Source organism: Typopeltis vanoorti, chromosome 23 (genome assembly GCF_054136105.1).
Source record: "Typopeltis vanoorti isolate ZY-2024b chromosome 23, IOZ_Tvanoo_1.0, whole genome shotgun sequence".
In the NCBI taxonomy this organism is placed as follows: Eukaryota; Metazoa; Arthropoda; class Arachnida; order Uropygi; family Thelyphonidae; genus Typopeltis; species Typopeltis vanoorti.
The window spans coordinates 68,097,100-68,116,787 of NC_143571.1; the positions used below are offsets into that span (position 1 = coordinate 68,097,100).

Sequence of the window (19,688 nt, forward strand, 5' to 3'; positions counted from 1 at the left end):
ATGAAAATTGCCTACTTTCAGTTAAAACAAATTTCATTTGTTTTAATCAAAAAATCAATAGAAAATCATATTTGATGAAATGTTTTTTTGATGCATTCCAAAAGAAAAATCACGGTAATGTGGATATCAAGATAAGTGGCAACGCTGTGTGCAGATGCCTCACTCTATTTATGTGATTTATACGTATACATATAAGTGATATAAATACAGAATGTTCATTCCAACTTATTTACTTTGTGTTATTAGAAAGTTAAGGTAATGAGTCTATAATCAATTCTGAAGTTTTCAAGTGGAATTATGTGCTATATCATTTAACTTGATTTCAGTGAGATAATCATACCATTAATGTACATCCTTGTAAATTTGTTGGAAAAAATAAAATGTTTATTCACTAAATGTAAGAAAGGCATCCCGAAACCTACCCAGTATATGAGTATGCTGTGCTTAAGTATAAATATTAATATTAGCAGATAACTGGCACAATAATTATAACACCAGTTATACTTCTCTGCAAAAATTAATTTTTATTCATAAGGATATTTAAATGAAATTTTAACAGATTTCAACTGCGTGTATTGTAATGTACTCAAAACCAAATTGCTTAAAAAATATTTTGTTGAGTTGGTTAAGAGTATGGCGAACAGTTTAATATTCAATGTCTATCTGATGAAATCAAATCACAGAATGAGAAATAATTTGCATAAGTGAAACAAAGGTGTTGGTAATAATATTAATTTTCAATAAATTAGAGACTTTCAATGGTTTTAAACTAGTTTAGACAAAATATTAAAAATCAAAAACATCACACTAACAAATATTACTACATAGTTATTATATACATACATATTTATAATTCTATATTAGTATAGAATTATAAAGTTATACAGATCAAATGGCTCAAAACCAAGTAATGGAATTTATGCATTTATATAATTCTGGATTGATCCTGAACCACTTTGCAAAGTAGCTACAATTTCTGGCAGAATTTAGGCAAGTCTGACAAAACAGATTCACAAGTTAAACTGTGTTTATTCCAAAATTTACATTCAGTAGAGGATGCAAGATGAAAATGTTTTATCATAATTTTTTTAATTATACAAATCTTATTTAAAACAGCTTTCAAATCATTCTAGAAGGATGCAGAATTTTATATACTCTATTCCGATATGTCATGCTGAAGATGACCCAGTCCTTACCACAGCTAACTGCAAAGCCTTGTTGCAACATTTATCATTTTAAACAATGATAAAAGCAATTTTCATTACTTTTAACTACTTTTTTTGTGGATGTATGAATCAACAGACTCATGCTCCCTTGTATTTAACTTTTGCATAATTCTAACAAAAGTTTTAATATTTCCTATCTCTTCTCTTCACTGTGTGCAGACAGAAAACTTTTAAATAATGTTGACTTGACATTTTCCCAAACGCCACTTTAATGAGGTATAGGGGGGAAAAAACTAACTTAATTCTGAAGGTGGAAAAAAAATATTGGAATTTGATGAAAGTTTATTTGTGACAGCGCAAGCATTATAGCACAGTTTCAAGTATGACATTTCAAGTATAGCATTGTAAGATAGCTTAAAAAGTTTCACATTATCATTTCCTCATGATACAAGATGGTGTGAATACTACTTTCTCAAACGTGGAAAGACGAATTAAGATTCTATCCTGTTTAGAGAGAGAGATAACCAGTAAGTGAATTTGATACAGTATCCCATACCTCATAATAAATAATGGAAGGGAACAATTAAATTTTGAATTTAATGAGTGCAATTTAATTTTCAGATATAACGCAATATCATTGACTCTCTCTCTCTCTCTTGGCAGAATGCATTTAAGTATAATACATGACTTGAAGCCAGGCTATATAGCTCAAATCTTTATGTTATACTAACTGCATTTTTTACATATGTTTGAATCTAGATATGCATACAAATGAAAAAAAATAATACGAAGCTAAAAGTTGACATTTTACATACAATTTAATAGACTTGTATCAGTGCTTTGCTGAATACATGCAGAGTCTGTTGAGGTATTTGCTAAGGATTTCTACACTACGCTAAGGCATTACAACAACATTCTCTGGGAAGGATTTCCCTTACAAAGCATCCTACGTTCCCAGTGTTTACACAGATCACATTGAAGAAAACCTAGTTGCACCTTTATTTAAAAGAAAAAAGCTTGTGCCATTTTATTATAATCTGTTTGGATTTACTATTAGAGAGAGTAAGGTAGAAAGGGCTGATCTTGAAGTAGGAATGGAAATAATTAGCAGTTACAATGTACATAATGACAGTGATGGTTTGATTACATGACATAAAAGACGTCAGATAAAATTTTTTGGGGTTACCTAAAAAATATGGTAGACACAGTATTTCACTTTAAGGCAGTATATGAAAGGTTATTCTACACGTCTGACTGCCATAAATTATCACTGAAAATTGTGCCTACACAAATGTTACTAATACACTGAACATAATTAAAAAAAAATTAAAAAATAAAAAAAATCACTAAAGTTAAAACAGTAACTTCACATGCCATTTACCTTGCGGCTAAGTCAAATTAAAAGATGAATAATATTCTCATATGTTTAACCATTATGACAAATTTTAACTATTCACAATTCACAAGGTTAGGAGTGAGATGCTTTTTTGTACTGCGGCAGATTAATGGTCCAAAGCTAATTAATAAATACTGACTGCAACATATAGTACTCATCAGCATATGTATGAACTTTCATTGGTACTAGGCATGGTACAATTAATTCTGGTGCTTCTCACTCTCTACAGAACCTGTGTGTTTAATAGCATATCTTAAAATAAAATACTGTAAGGTATGAAGAATTTCTTTTGTAAATAGATAAAAGTTCTATAATCTCTAGAATCTTATTAGCACACTTGAAATTACTTAATCTTGAATGTGACTGAGAAAAGTTGACAAGTGCAGATTACTGAAGTATTTGTTTCATCTTTCTCTTAATTAAATAAAAATTACTTTAGATAATATTTAAAAAGTTTGAGCCTAAATATAGTGTAAATGATATTTACTTCCTCATTTATGACTATTGCTCCTCAATAGAGCCCCCCCCCCCCCAAGTGTCTTCTGTTCGTTATCACACAAATTAAGTATAAACACTTGTATCCTTAAAATATTACCACTTTAAGCCTTATTGCCTTATTATCTTAACCTAGCAATGTTTCTGCAGTTATTCTGAAGCAACACACACTGTGCTAAAAATAGACATTACTAAAGTCTCTGAAAATTACATAACCAAGTCCATACTGTTTAAAATGTTAGTCACAGAGTTATGCATAGATGGAGAAAACTGAAAGGAGCATGTTTCAGTCTGAGGAGTATTATTAACAGCAACTCACTCCTAAATCGGTTATATAACAAGATCCTTTAAAAAAAGATGATTTATTAGCACTTGGCCAAAGCTAATAATTATAAGAAGTTTTTGCATTTTATGTTTTTAACCAACAAAACAGTAAGTATATATGAATATAACAATCAGAAATATGAATGACAGGAAAGGTCTGGAGAATGAGGAAGAAGCAGACAAGGGGAAAGGGGGGGGGAAAGGTGAGGTGAGAATGATTTACAAACCTCTGCTTAAATTACACTGAATGAGTGAACAAAGTCAGCTTATCAAACAGTTCTAACTTGAAAACAAAGTCATAATTATAATTACACAGCATAAAGATTTTTATTATAAAATTGACTGTAATTTTATAGGTATGAGTGTGAGTGTGTGTGTGTAATATATACATAAATTTATATATATATATATATATATATATACACATGTGTGTGTGTGTGTGTGTGTGCACACACACAATACATACATACATATATATATAAAGGAAAAGAAACTATTTATTTAGGCTCAAACAGACTAATGTACAGATACAGGCATATATAGTGGAAGAAGAGATTACTACTTTGAGCCTGTTTGGAGAAACACTACTAAAGCTGGACAGCTGAATTTGTTCATCTCAGATTTAACCAAATACTATATTCTTACAATATAGTCCCCAAGTTCCAGATAACACATTTCTGAGATGTCTGACCAGTACTTTTTTTTAATTCTTTTTTGAAATAACACTAATAACCAAGTATATGTATAAGCTATAACACATGCATACTCACATCCGTACAAGCACAGGCATACATTCATACATACATGTGTGCACACAGGTCTGCACAAACAAAACAAAAACAAACAAAAAAATAATAAAATAAAATAGAAAGAAAAGTCTTCTATTGGGGAACCAGGAGCACGCCAGCATATTTACAGCTTGCTGCACAGGAGGCAGGCACAGTTGTTTATTGTTGCTGTTGTCATAACGTACACAAACCTCACTAGGAATTACAAGGGACAAGGGGCAAGCCTTGGTGGTTGGTCTGTAGTACGGACGCTTAATTTTGCTGTGCTAAAAGTCATATATTTCAGCTTTCTTTCCGCCTCTTTGTGTCCTCCTGCTTATATATTCACTTGTCAAATCAAGCCATTTGTCAACAGGCATAGCTGCCTTTGCCCTTGTTAAACCAACCGAATGTCATGCAGTGGCAGTGGGAGTAGAGGTTCCCACCTGGGATGTGGCTTCTGCCCCTGAACCCGCCAGAGAAACAGAGTTGGGCATCTCAGCTAGAGAACTAGCTCCACCTAGTGCTGGAGATCCATGGGGATTGCTGTTGTCACTGCTACTTCCTGGATTTCCACCAGAAGGACCATGAGGATTACCAGCGCTATTACGCATGTGAGGAGGGATCAATATAGAGTTCAGGGAAGGCTGAATCTTCAGTTCTGAAACAAAAAAGGAAACTATGAATTTCAAAATAATAAATTTCAGTAAGAATTGATGGTTATTTATCATGAAATGCATTAGTTTTAGATGAGAAATATGAATTACTCTAATTACCACAAAAGTTATTGACCATGTATGACTTTTTATGGTAATTTCAAAAACAAGAGTCTGTGGATGGTCAAAAAGGTGAGAAGAATAATGGATTTCATTGGATAGTAAATCCTGCATTTCCCTGCCCCACACACTTGTAGATGAAAGTAATGGTTTAATAACATTTTTAATACTGGATTTGTAACTGGATCTCATCTCATGTATTTGAGCACTATCTGCAGATCTTTAAAATACAACAGCAAGAGGCACAATAGAGAAATAAAAATTTGTTCTGTGAACTGAACTGTGGTGAAGTGTGGAACATGTTTTAACAATTTGGAGAACAGTGACATATTACTGATGCCAATCTAATGAACAGTGACTAGGGAAATATAAGCATATCCTGGTCACATAGCAAATCACTGCCTCCCCCATACACTTGTAGATAGATGTAAAGGTTTAATAACATTTTAAAGCAGTCATATAAGTATGTGGCTAAATGATGTAAATAAAACATTTATATATGTCAATGCAAACTAAAAATTTAGAATAATTTTTGCAAAGAAAACAGTTATTCCGAATAGCTTGGCTTAAGGGAATACACCAACCAGTTTGGTTATCAGTCTAAACACAGAACCTAAAGAATCTATAAATAAGTGAAAAAAGTGCGCAATTGGTTAGCGCGTTCAGCTTAACCGAAAGGTTGGTGGTTCATGCCCACCTAGGGGCGATAGAGTGTTTTTAGACAGCCTGGCTGGCCAAGTGGTTAGTGTATCTGCTCTCCAGCCAAAAGGCTGTGGGTTCAAATCCTGTCGTGGGCATGGATGTTTGTGATTGTCTCTGGAAATACTAGTGGTGGTGGTCGGCAGTAGATGGTGTTGGTGTAGTTGCAGTCAGTTTGTGGATTGAGTGGTTGAGACATAGCTGTAGAGTAGGTACACCTCGATGAGTCGTTGGACTCCATGGAGGTGTCAAAATAATAAGTTCCTACAGTTCAAGATTAGATACAAAAAAAATTTTTTTTTTTTTTTTTTTTGTTTAAATTTTATCCATTTCACAACAAGTTGTAAACTTATTTCACATTAGCACTACAGGAGTGCTGAGTCATAAGGGTTGAAGATGTGTTAAATACAACCAACTGTCAACCTTGCCTTCCTGTTGTATGACCTGATGCCATACAAGAGGCTCTGGAACTGAGTATTTCTGGTATATGCATAACATCCTAAGTTGAAGGAAATGCCAACTAAATTCCTGTAAGGTTAATGTCAGTAAAGACATGCTGCTGTAAAAGTTTGCAAGATCCTCTAAATGCAGACAAACCTCAAGGTAGTAGAGATGTAGGGTGTACCCAGAAGCAGCACATATGGGCTTCACCTAGCCCTCATGAAAAATGGGCAAGGGTTATCGTACAAAGAGCAGGTGCAGCTAGAGAAGATAGCTAAGAGGAGGACAAGGGGGAAAAAAGAGAGAGAGAGACAGAGAAACCAAAGTCAAAAAGGGCTTCCCACAACACACAATAGGAACTCTGAATGTTAGTTACCTCACTAGAAGAAGTTGAGAGGTTGCAGACTTGATGCAGCAGAGAAAGCTGGCAATACTGCATGTGAAAGAAACAAAGGCATGGAAAACCCGAGCCTCTGGGTGAAAAAACCCATACCTCCATATAAGACTAGTTAACTTGCCTTTCATCGAAAGAGACCAGATAAAGGTTCCTCATGTCAATGGACAGGAATCAAACCCAGGTCTTTCCGACTAAAGGGCTTCGTCTATATCAGAGGTGTAAAACTGGCGGCCTGCAGGCAGCCCCCAAAGCAATTTAGTTTATTTTTATAATAAAACAGAAATATCGTATTTACTTGAATATAATTCACACCCTCTGTATCCTGATTTTACTTTATGAAAAAAGAAATTAAAAAGTTTTGCATGTACATCGCACATGAAAATAAAGTTTAACCACTTTCACTTTGGGACGATAACTAGGTCCCCACGGTAATAAACAACACGCCTTCCCCAACTGCCCATTATACTGCAGATGCAAGAAAAACAAGTGGTTTTATTGTACCACTGAATAAAGTACAGAGACATTTGCTGTCTGTGTAATATATTTCTTTAGTGCGATTAGAGACAACTGGTATAAAAATGGCACTAACTAATGAGTCGCATGGATATGGACTATACATTGAAAAATCCCAAATACTGTATACTGTCATTCCTAAGTCAGAAAAACACTAAATACATATAAAAATAAAACAATGAATTTAATAGCATTTACAAAAAAACATACCTTATGTTAATATGAAAACAAAAATATATTGCTAAAAAGATTTAGTAGCAATTCCAGCCTTTTTTTCTTTTATTTTTCAGAAATCAAGTTATTCTTGTTTGTTCTGTTTGTAAGTGCCCATAATTAAATTTCCCCTATTCAGAGCAGATGATATCATAATATTTGCAAACACTCCAGAAGACTTTAATATAATGATAAAAAAGACTTATATCATGAAAGTTGGTTTAAAAATAAACAGAGAAAAAACTAAAATCATGTTTAATCATTTTGTAACACCAAAAAAATACGCTAGTGACTAAAATTGTGGAAACCTTTTGGAAAAAGTGAATTTCTGAGGTTTGATGGCTCATAACCACTTTTTTTTTTTTTTTTAGAGTAATACCATAAAATTATATATCAATGGAAAGATAATTTAATCAAGAATGTAACACAATAACATTTATGAAGGATTTTTTTTTATTAGAACAGCAGTTATAAAGAAGAAAAGTGAAACAGAAAAAATTAGATATACAAAAATTGTCACAATGTGAGTTAATACTTAGTTGGGTAACCTTTAGCGTTAATTACGACCTTACAACGCCTTCCAAGTTTTTTTAAGTTCTGCAGCTGTTATAATGTGAAACCAAGATTGAATATTGCTTCTATTAATTGGGTTTTATTGCTGGGTTGCTTCTGACTAACAAGTTTCTTTAGTCGGCTCCACAGATTTTCGATTGGGTTAAGGTCTGGGCTATTCCCAGGCCATTCCAGCAGTGGAATATGATTATCTTGAAACCACTTTTTGCACACAGCAGCAACATGACATGGAGCTGAATCCTGTTGAAATATAAATGCTTCATTATGCAATCAGAATGTAAATCTTCTCCTTACATATTTTATGCCATCACTACCAAACAGGGAGATTTTGGTCTCATCACTCCCAATAACACTGTCCCATTGTTCCGCGGTCCAGTTAACATGGGTTTTAGCCCATTTAATCTTTTAAACCTTTGTTTGAGAGATAAAAATGGCTTTTTCATGGAATTCTGGCATTTAGACCAAATTCCTGCAGTCTGTGCCAAAGTCCTTGTACTCAAACTTCACATTGTATTGTGCCATTTCATCTTGTATACACCCAGATGATATTCTTCTGTCACGTAGGCACAGTTTCTAAATTCTTCTATCATCACTTGCTGTTGTGCACCTTTTCCTGCCTTTACCAGTCTGGTTTTGTAGTCACTGAGTCTCCTTATACCTCTTCAAAAATTTAGAAATGCCACCTTTGGTTAAGTTTCCACCAAATTTTCTTCTAATTTCTTCATAACTGTAACCTTATTCACTTAATAGTACTATTTTACATCGCTTTCTGGGTGACCAGTCAACTTTTGGCGCCATTTCCGTTTTATAAGATCACTAAATGAAAGAACACACACACACAAAAAAAAAAAAAAAAAAAAAAAAAAAAACCCCAACTTGATAGCAATCCTATAACACACTAACAAATGTCCTCCTCTCAGCTCCAATACATGACATCAATAGCTGAATCCTACTGTGACTTTGCTGGCTCACTGCCAAAACAAGATGACACCTGATCAACTCTCTAAACACTCATGCTCATTGGCTACATTCAAATGAAGGAAAGCTACTTCATATCAACCTAAGCAAGTTGTGCTTCTTTTTTCTGGTTATTTGGCTATAACTTTTCATAGAATACAGATAATTGAACAAACTTTGTTGCAATACATTCTTGGTTAAATTATCTTTCCATTGATGTATAATTTTATGGTATTACACCAAAAAAAAAAAAAAAAGTGGTGTTATGAGCCATCAAACCTCAAAAATACACTTTTTCCAAAGGTTCCACAATTTTGGCCACTAGTGTAATAATAGAAAACAATTTCTTGGAAAGAGTCTCTTCATATACATACTAGGTCATCTCATTGATCTAAACAGTGGACTTCAAAAGGAAATAAATAGAAGAGTTCAACTTGCCTGGAGTGCATTCAGAACATTGAAAAGCATTTTTCAAAACAATGATGTCCCATTCTGTTTAACAAGGAAGACATTTAACCAGTGTATACTTCCAGTCATCACATATGGTTGTGAAACTTGGTCTCTAACAAAAGCACTGACAAATAAACTAGCAACAACTCAAAGAAGAATGGAGAGGCTGATGCTAAGAATCACATTTAAAGATAAGGAGCCAGACTCTTATCACTGACATCATTCTTCACCACAATAACTAAAATGGAAATGGGCTGGACATCTATCCAGAAGAGAAGACGAGCAATGGACCAACATACTAACGAACTGGATTCCAAAAGAAGGGAAATGAGGCTGAGGACGTCATAAAAGAAAGTGGAGTGATGAAATGTCAAATTTTGTTGGGAAAAATTGGTCAACCAAGACTAGAGAAAGATGGAAGGAACTGGAGAAGGTCTTTGGCCAGCAGTGGACAAAAAAATGGCTGAAAAGAAGAAAAAGATTCAGAGCCTTATGTAGCTTGATCTAACAACTGGAATGTTACCAAATTTGGTAGGGAGACTAATCAAGATATGGGAAGAAAGAGTCTGCAAAAACTTTTTCACTTCAAAATGTCGCACCAATAGTGGGAATATGGTGCTGTACAATATAAACAAAAGCATTAAATGGACAGACAAATGAATGACAAATGAATAACTAAATTGAAGTGAAAGATTACCTTTATGTGTTGCATTTATGATAACACAGCAACAAAATATTTAATATCAATTTAATTTAGCACAGTAATTATAGTATTACAGTTACAGGAGGGTAAGTGGTGTCACAAACCCTACACTACAGTTACTGGAGTGTAACACTGTTGCACAACACTGAGTTCACCTGTAAAGGAGGACCTGGTTCAATGTGGCCACCATTCTCAAAACAGCAGAACCTAACATACCTGAAGAAATGTTTATCACAGTCCATGACATTCTGTCCTTCAGGCAACCCCACAACCAAAAATCGCATGGAGTAAATTAGAGGAGCGAGATGAGCATGCAAATGGAAAGAAGCAACTAATCACTCTTTCTTCTGTGAAGTAATGCTGTAGAAACTGCTGTACTAGTTGTGCAATGTGGAGATTCTTCATCTTGCATAAAAATGGTTTCATCTATACATCATTGCTGGTGATACGATGAAACAGTTTTAATGCAAGATGGAGCACCTTCCCACATTGCATGACTAGTGCATATCATATTTCCATGCAGTAATGGAACAAGTTACTGGTCCTGTCAGAGTGATGTCCTCAAAAAAAGAATGTCCCTATTATAGAATCTGCTGTGAAGTCACATTAAACGGCCATTTTTGGTAAATATAATGGGAGTTCCTGGAGTGCATGGGATGATTCTAGAGCCCAAATTTGAAATTTGGATTCTAGAATTGGATTTTTACAGTCCTTTTTACAGTGTTTTGAAAAGCTTTTCTCTGGGCACCTTATTGCACACCTTTCCCAGATCTACAAAACTAAGTACGATATTGTCATATTCCCACAATTTCTCCACTATTTTTCTTAAAGTAAAAATCTGATCTTGACAACTTCTATTTGGCCTGAAACCAGCTTGTTCTTCTCCAAGTTTTCTTCCATAATCTTTCTCACATTCTTTACAAGTATGCTTGAAAAGAGGTTGAAAAAACATTTACATTCAGTTTTATTATCTTTTTTTATAGATGGGTACTATGAGAGCTCTACTCCAATCATTGGGCATTCGACCTTCTGAATTAGGCAGTGTAGCCACTGAAAAACATTTATACCTCCATCCTTAAGCATTTCTGGTTGAATATCATCTACTCCTTCAGCTGCCTTAACACATTTCAGGTTTTTTATGGCTTTTTCTACCTCACGTGCTGATATCTACTCCTGTTTGCATTCCTCCTGAGGCTTTTCTACTACTGTTTGGTTACTTTCTTTCATTTAACAGTCTAATAATTCCTTAATATATAAAGCCTTACATCTTTTTTTTTTTTTTTTTTACATGAATTCTTCATTTCTGTTTCACAACAAATAATGTGTAATGTACAATGACATACATAGCTGAAACTGACATTATGTAAATTTTAAATCTCCCAATTACTTAAAGATAAGCTTCATAGCCTAAGTAATGTCTAATGACTAAAAATCTCAAATAATATAGTTTTATAGCTTATTTTTTTTTATTAACAAATTCCACTCAAGACCTCACTTGGACTACTATGCAGGTCTGGTCTCCTGGTTTTTGTTGTGATTCTGATATACTGGAGAGAGTACAAAGGCAAGTGTTAAAAATGATATCAGGATTGTGGAATACTGATTATGAAGACAGATTGAGAATTTGTAGACTACAGACACTAGCAAACAGGAGAAAGAGGGATGATATGATTGAGACTTACAAACTTCTGAAAGGGTCATACAGGGTATAAATTGATGGGATTTTTCAATTTATGGAGAGTGGGGAAAGGATGAGAGGGCATCCTTGGAAGCTGAGAATGAAGGCTGCCAAGAAAGGTAAGAGCTAGATTTTTCTCTCAGAGGTTGGTGCATGATTGGAATAGATTGCCATTGGATGTTGTGAGTGCAAGCAGTGTGAATGAATTCAAGAATAAGTATGATAGCTGGCGCGCGTGTGTGTGTGTGTATGTAGTATGTGGCCTCCCTCAATGAGTCTCTGACTCCCTGGAGGTCTCTCTTAATAATAATAATAATACATGACAAAAAATAAAATAAAAATGACTGCATTTTTTTGATGCTATGTAACAATAATTCACTATTTTAGAATCGACAAACTTTTTTAAAGCAGCCTCAATATCCTAAATTCAAACTCACGATTTGAATTATACAACAGCAGCAGCTATGTTGAAATGACCACGAAGAGAAATTAACAGGAAAATGAAGGCATCTTAGGCATGTTCTTTAGGGCAATTTTAACAATTACTAGGAGTAGCACTGACAGGTATTTTGCAGAACATGAATAATGCTTTTCCATGTTTTTGAAAATATTATTTGTTTATGGAAATTTAATGAAGTGGAATGCAATAAATTAAAAAACAAAACAAACACACAAAATTGTATACAGTTCTGAAAACATTCAATGATGTTTTCCTAATAATGTTGAGTGGATTTTAAAGGTATAGATATGAACACAGATTGATAAGAAAATAACTATTTATTGATTTAATTGCTAATATTTCGCTGGTATTCAATCCAGCATCTTCAGAGAACACTTCTCGCTACTGTAACAAAGTTTGTTACAGTAGCGAGACAACCAAAAACCGGTGTAACAATGGGACTAGTATGAGCAATTGTAGCATGCAACACAAAGACTAAAGTCCTAATTAGGCACCAACTAAATGAAAAAAAAAAAAAAAAACGAGAGAGAAAGCAAGTATTAATTTGGTTTTAGGATGACTGTCTCCGAAATCTTTGGTTATTCTGTGAAACTTTTTGTTGTGTTGTACAAGAAAGTGATATTTTTTACACAAATTAAGTTAAGTACTGAGCTACATAATTTTATTAAATCAGAAGCCTCAACAATACAGGTACATACAAACTAAATTTTTTACTAAAATAAACTTGTGTGCTGTATTATTTTTTAAGTTTTACATTACAGTATAGTAGCTTTTTTTTCTATCAATTACTTCATTTATTTATAGAATTAAATTGATGTACCATTAGAATCTGATTATTTTTGTCTAAACACTACTTATTGTTGTCTCTTAGGGGAAAATTCGCTAATCCGAACAAGCAAGTTTTTATTAGTTAGGATTAGTGAGATACCACTGTATTAGCAATTAAGTCAATAAATAATTATTTTATTATCAATCTGTGTTTGCATCTATACGGTTAAAAATCAAATCAACATGTGCGATGAACACATAAGCCTTTCAACACAATTTTCCTAATAATGTTCAACGTTTTTCAACAACACTGTCTTTTGTAATTTTTCAAATGTAAGGAGATATAAAAATGCTTACTTTTGCTTTGGCCATTATTAAATCTTAGAAATCATTCCTGAAATAAATAAATCGTTGTCCTTTCATCAACAAAATTTTTTCACAAATCTGTGCTTGATATGTTTTAGTAAAAAAAAATATTTTTTTGTTTGCTTAAGAGGTTGATCATTGCCATTTTATCCTGGAACCATATTTCATCTTAAAGGCCATTCTTTGGCAATACGATGACTAGATTTGGCTTTATTGTCCCATTCACATACACACTAAAAAAAAAAAGGCAATAATATTTAGTTTTATTAAAGATGCCAAGCAGTTATATTCTTAGTTTCATCCTTTATCCATGCGTAAGCAAACAAGTTTGCATGCAAAGTATCTTCATGACTGGGCTACTTGTATATAGGGGCTAATGACTTCACATCAATTGCAATCCTGAAATCCCATAATGCAAGACACTATTTTTTACATGCATTTTAACACACTAGTTTTTAACCCTGCAAAGATTGACTGCAAAATCCACTATTTCAGATAATAATATACAGAGCTACAATTAATGACCATGAGACGACAGCAGTTGCCTATTTCATCCTTACCCTTACTATCATCCCTGGCTCCTATGAAAATCATGATAGCCTCTGGCCAACTCTCAGTGATAACTAAGGGTGGAGGGCTGCATATCAATATTTAAGAAGTTATTTATGACTAAACAGCCTCGCCTACTCTTTGAGGAAATAAAAGGATTCAGGTTCTGCCGCCTCCTGACCCTCATATATGCCAGAATATTTAGAATACTCAATTTAAAACTTCCAGTACAATGACTTATAATTATTTGCCATGCCAAAATTTCTTCATCATTATAATGCATCTATCAATATCCAAGTAAAAATGCTAATCATCATCATCACTATGTGTATCAAGGATTTAGGCCTAGCATGGCCTGTTCCAGCCTTAGAAGTCATCATTGAATCGTTTAAGAGGATCATTAAAAATGCTAATAAAAGTATCAATGGAGACTAGAATAATAGTAAACTAAATATCTGAGATCCTCATAAATAACATTTAAACAAGGCAACAAATATCATGAACTGGAACAATCTGATCTTGAGGAACATGCTATCACTTCTAAAGTTCTCTGAATCAAGATTACTTACAAGACTATTTTTAAGGAAATAGAATAAATTCAATGTTAAAGTGTGTGTGTGTGTGTAGGGGGGGAGGGGCTATTTGATGTTCAGATGTTAGGTCAGTTTGAAAAGACAGGATATTTGGAGGTCATGTAACTACTGTAAGTATAGTGGGAATACAGGTAAAAGATGAACTTGACTGTACAAAACTGTTACAGCAGTGATAGCAGATTTTTGTAATTTTAGTTGAGTATGTGTTGTTGTATGATGCTATGGAACAACTCAGTAGTTGGATATGTTCAATAACATTTCAAATTGATCTGACCAATGCACATTAGCTGATCCTCATGGCATGGCATTCCATGTCCCTGAAATGTTTACATGATGCTTGATGGAAACATATTCCTGTAAATAATCAATTAACTCAAGGTGAATTAAAAATAATAAAGGCTGCATTTGAGCTATTAAGTATCTATCTTGGTAAACTGAATGCTCGGGAAACGCAGGAATTGAATTTTATCAAGAATCAGGTTGGATTGTCAGATTCATTTAAAAGGATACTAGGTATATCAGATGCATAGTTTTCTGATTGGGATTACAGATAAAAATTCTTATTTTATTATTATATTTAAAATAACAATCACACATGATAGATTGCAAAACCAATGGTATTAGTTCACAATGCCACTGAATTAGTTATGTGTTCCAAATAGAGTAATTAGGAAAGTAATTAGGAATGATAGCAACAATGAAGTCTGCTTCTCTCAGGTAACAATTCTTATTATCCACAAAGAAATGATTGGCTAAAGATCAAGATAAGTTTGATGAAAATTACAGGGAAATCTAACTTCTGATCAAAGCTTTCCATGCCACAAAATGATGTGAATCTCTTAAAAGGCACATCAAAAAATAAAAGCAGAGGCAAAGAAGAATTTGACTTCTGAAAAATGGGTTGTGGTTAAGGAAACCTAAAGAAATGCAACAATTTAGACACCTGTGTGATTACCATCCACTCATGACTCAAAATCACACAGGAGCAAAGGATAGATAAACTCTTTTGATCAAATGCTTGCTCAAATATTTTAAAGAAATTCTCAACTGGAACACAACCATTACTAATGAATAAATCAACAACTTTCCATACAAGTCAATTATGGATAATCTCAGTATACTCTGGCTCTTTTTGGATAAGTTGAATATGTTATCAAGAAGCATGTCAAATTCTAAAGAGTGGTGGTCTTAGCATCCGTGCCAAGATTTTTGAAGGAGGTAAAGTACTCCAGCTCTAGCTTCAGTCTCTTTTATTCAAATTTGGAACACAGAAGATATACTCTCACTTCAAAGATGGCCTGAAATTTTGTGAGAAACAGAAACATAAGTTTAAATTTATAAAAAACTGTATAGATACTATGATAAAAAAATGACCAGGACATAATCAATGTGAATGAATTAGAATACAAGTGCAAGTAAATACAAGCAAAAATTAAAGAATGCAATCATAAAAGTTAAAAAAAAAGTCAGGAGTTTGCATAGTGAAACATTCTGATTGTAATCAAGTCTTAAAGATGTGTGTAATGGGAGGCATCCATTAATGGAGACAAAGCAACAAGTTAAGAAGCACTATTTCCCACAAAGTGGATAAATGCAGACATTAGATCCATCAAGATTATGGTGATAACAGTAATGTTTTGCAGCTCTCCTGCAAAGACTTGGCTCTTTCCCAAAGAGCTCTGTTTAGAGGTGAGATAGTGTTAATATTTAGAGATTTTTACATAGGGGATATTATCATAATATTAATCCTACCGGCTGCGCCATCGTTAATAGTTAAGAGATTTTATCATAATATTAATCCTGTCTATAGAGATGATATCTGTTCAACAATTATTTTTTTTTTATATTTCTGAGTGTACCTATATATGCACAAGAGTTCACTCCGATTGGTGCAATGACCTCTTTTTTTACTATTGCTTTCAGAATCCAAATAAATCACTGACTCAAGACCAAAATACAAAAGAAACACATTTAATAAAACAAAAACAATATATATACACTTCAAATAACTTTACATAACTATAACTACAGAATTAATTGGACCCAAGGCCTTTTAAAAAATAAGCGTAAGTTTATTTTTAAAAAATAAACTTACGCTTAAGACTAGACTAAACACTTTGTTTTCACATTGACAAAATGTTCATAGCCAGTTTCTTTCTCTGTCAAGGCCCTTTTCCGAAGATGCATGACTTTATTCTTCATTTTCATAGGATCCTTTCTCATCACTTATGTAGCACACATTTATTCTTCCTGACTTAATTCTGTCTTCTTTCCAGTAGAAATAATAATTAGATTTGGCGTCCTTAATACAGATGAAACTTCCTAATCAGTTTTCTCGAACATTCCTTTAGAACATAAATAGCAACTTCTTCTTTTATTCACTAATGAAAACTTGAAAAAAAATTCACAGTTCTATGATTCCCTTTTCGGAATCTACTACTAATTTTCCGATTAGTGTTTCCTCGAATATTCCTTTTAAAACATTTATAGCAATATTTTCCTTTATTTACCAATACTTATTCAACTTTGAAACTTCCTAGTTCCACGATTCCTTTTTCAGAATATACTATTAATTTTCCTCCGATTGTCATATAAAAAACTCATTTTCCTCCGAATCTAAATGTCTGCCGGCCTGTGTTCTAAATTCCTTACGAACGCTCTCTTGTTTACTCTCCGTTACTTCGATACCGAGCGCTCTCCTTGTCAACTGTCAATCACACATCAAACTTCTCGGCGAGCATGCGCATTCCATGAAACTGGCAAGCAAGAAGTTAGTAAAATGGCTGACACATTGTCTCCGTTGGCGACAAGAGAATGTCTTTATAAAACACAACTTAATATTTTAAACTACAAATGAATTGGTTAAAGTAACACAACCAATTAAATCCGGTAAGTATATCAATTTTTTAACTTCTTTACAATTCATTTTGACAAAACAATTTCAATAACCGGCACATCGCAAGTGCCGACAATGCGTGTTATGAAACTAAAACTAATAAACATACTAACATAAACAATACGTAAAAATATTCAGAATTTTTAATTATGATTATTTTTGAATCAGTTTCATCTTTCTCTGATAATTTTTTTTTTAATTTCGAAATATTTAAACCTATATCTAACAAAACTGGTAATGCTTATTCCTTGATCTTAAAAAATAATGATTCTTGATCATTATTTGCACTCTCGGAATCACTAGTTTCAGAATCGTCTGATGTTACAGATAATTCAGAATTTTCTTCTTCCAATTAACTATACTTACAAATTTCATTTCTGTATTTCTCAAATATTTCATTTAAACTATTTGAATTATGACCGAAATCTACAGAATCAAATTCTACAGGTTTCTGAGATTCTTTATCCTTATTAACTAAATTAGAGGTGTTTTCACATTCCTCTGGTTTAGTTAACTCCAAATTATTATTATCATTCGTGACACCTCCAAGGAGTCCGAAGACTCATCGCGGGAGGACACCTACAACTGTGTCAACCACTACACCGAACCTCTACTACGAATCAAATTAACTAACTCAAAGTAATTAACTAACCTATGATATTCTGCTGCTATTTCATCCATGTTAGATTCAGTTTGATTATCATCACTCTTACATTGTACATTATCTGAATTATACACTTTGGGATTTCTAAAATTTCCTGCATTAGGTTTAGTTTTACCCAAATTTAATTTTCTCCTTTGCAGTGTATTTGAATTACGAGCTTTAAAACTATTCCCTTTACTATTATTTGATTGTGAATGAGATGCACAAACAGTATCAGGAAAACAACTCTCATGCTTCAATATTTTATTCATGTCTCCTAATACAACTAAATTTTTACTCCCTAAAAATACTTTTTTAACCTATCACAGAGTGTACATTTATAATTTTACTAGGATTTTTGACATCTTGAATCCTAAAATTCACAGGAGAAAATTTCTCTAAAATTCTATATGGACCTAAAGCTTTCCTTCCTAATTTCCCAACTTTTTTTTTTATACTAGATTTATCTAACAATACTAAATCGCCTGGTGCAAATGACTTATACTTTCTAAAACGATTTATAAACTGCCTAGTTTTCAGTGAACTTAATTTACTTATTTCACCTACTAACCTGTGAGTAGTGGAAAATTTATCTACTACTGTTTCCAAATACTCATTTATGTCATTGTATCCTGTATTAGGAATGACTGAAACAAGTTCATTAGGAAAGATTGGATCAAAGCCATAAAAAGCAAATGATGGTTTTCTTTGATAGCAGAATGAAAAGCAGATCTACATGCAAATAATGCTTGAGAAATATATGTGTCCCAATCATTCATTTTAGTGTTTGCCAGATTGGAAAGTATTTGCTTTATATTTTTATTCAGCCTTTCACACCATTGCACTGTGGGTGGCAAGTTGTAGTAAAAATCTTCCTAACGTTAAGTATTTTACACAACTGTAATAACAGTTCAGATGTAAAATTTGCTCCTTGATCTGAAAGTAAGGTCGGAGGAGTTCCATATCTACAAATTATCATATTCAAGAACTTTCTTGCAATAGTCTTTGCAGTTTGATCCTTCATTGAGACTTCTTCTCTGGTTAGCATATCTATGGCTACTAGAATATACTTATTGCCTTTTTTAGTAGTTCGCAGTGGACCTACCACATCAATAGCAACAGCTTGAAAAGGTCTAGTTGGGATTGGAAATGGTTGTAGTGGAGCTTTTCCTCTGAAAGGGGATCTTATTTGACACATGTGAGTATGTCACTCTTCATACCTTTCCAGATATAACAATCCTTTATTCTTTCCCAAGTTCTAGAAAATCCTTGGTGTCCTGCCAAGTCAGAATCATGGAAAGTGTACATAATCCAAGGGATCATTTTAGTTGGTACCAATATTTTCACTTTCAACCTTCCATCTTCCATTTGTCTAGATAAAAGTAACCCATCTTTATTTAAATATAAGTTTTATATTTAAAATATTGTATAAGAGCTATGGTGCCAAATTTCTGAGAAAGATGAAAGGACCACGAATATAATGACGTTTTTTTTTTTTTGCAAAAAAACTGCAAGTGAAATATCTCAAATGAATTACAAAATCACAGTCAAACTATGACTGTAGGAACATTTTGTTGATGTAATTCCACAATTTCTTTGAGAAGTATATATGACAGAACATAATAAAATGCCTTGTTTATGAATTTTGGGAAGGCCGCAGCCTAGGAGGATGAACATGGTAGGTCTTCAGTTTCTTCTTAAAATTCCCATCCTAGGAAACTGCAGGAAAGGACAGTATTTAAAATAGTCTAGAGCAGTGTTTCTCAACCTGTGGTCTGCGATGATGGGACAAGTAGTTCACAGGCAGACTTAAATTAATTAAATATATATTTTTTAATTATCCAAACAAAACGCATTAAAATTGA

The 19,688-nt window shown here is 33.2% G+C and overlaps 1 protein-coding gene across 2 annotated transcripts in view; it reads right to left on the bottom strand.

The window, feature by feature from the left end:
• Window positions 1–759: 759 nt before the first annotated feature.
• The window catches only part of sgg (glycogen synthase kinase 3 beta homolog shaggy), a 259,101-nt gene continuing 240,172 nt past the window's right edge, over window positions 760–19,688 (bottom strand). For both annotated transcript variants that reach the window (XM_090413205.1, XM_090413206.1), the window contains exon 9: window positions 760–4,809. In XM_090413205.1, the coding sequence (XP_090269331.1) occupies window positions 4,562–4,809 (248 nt within the window). In that variant the 3' untranslated portion in view covers window positions 760–4,561. The remainder of the gene's footprint in view (window positions 4,810–19,688) is intronic.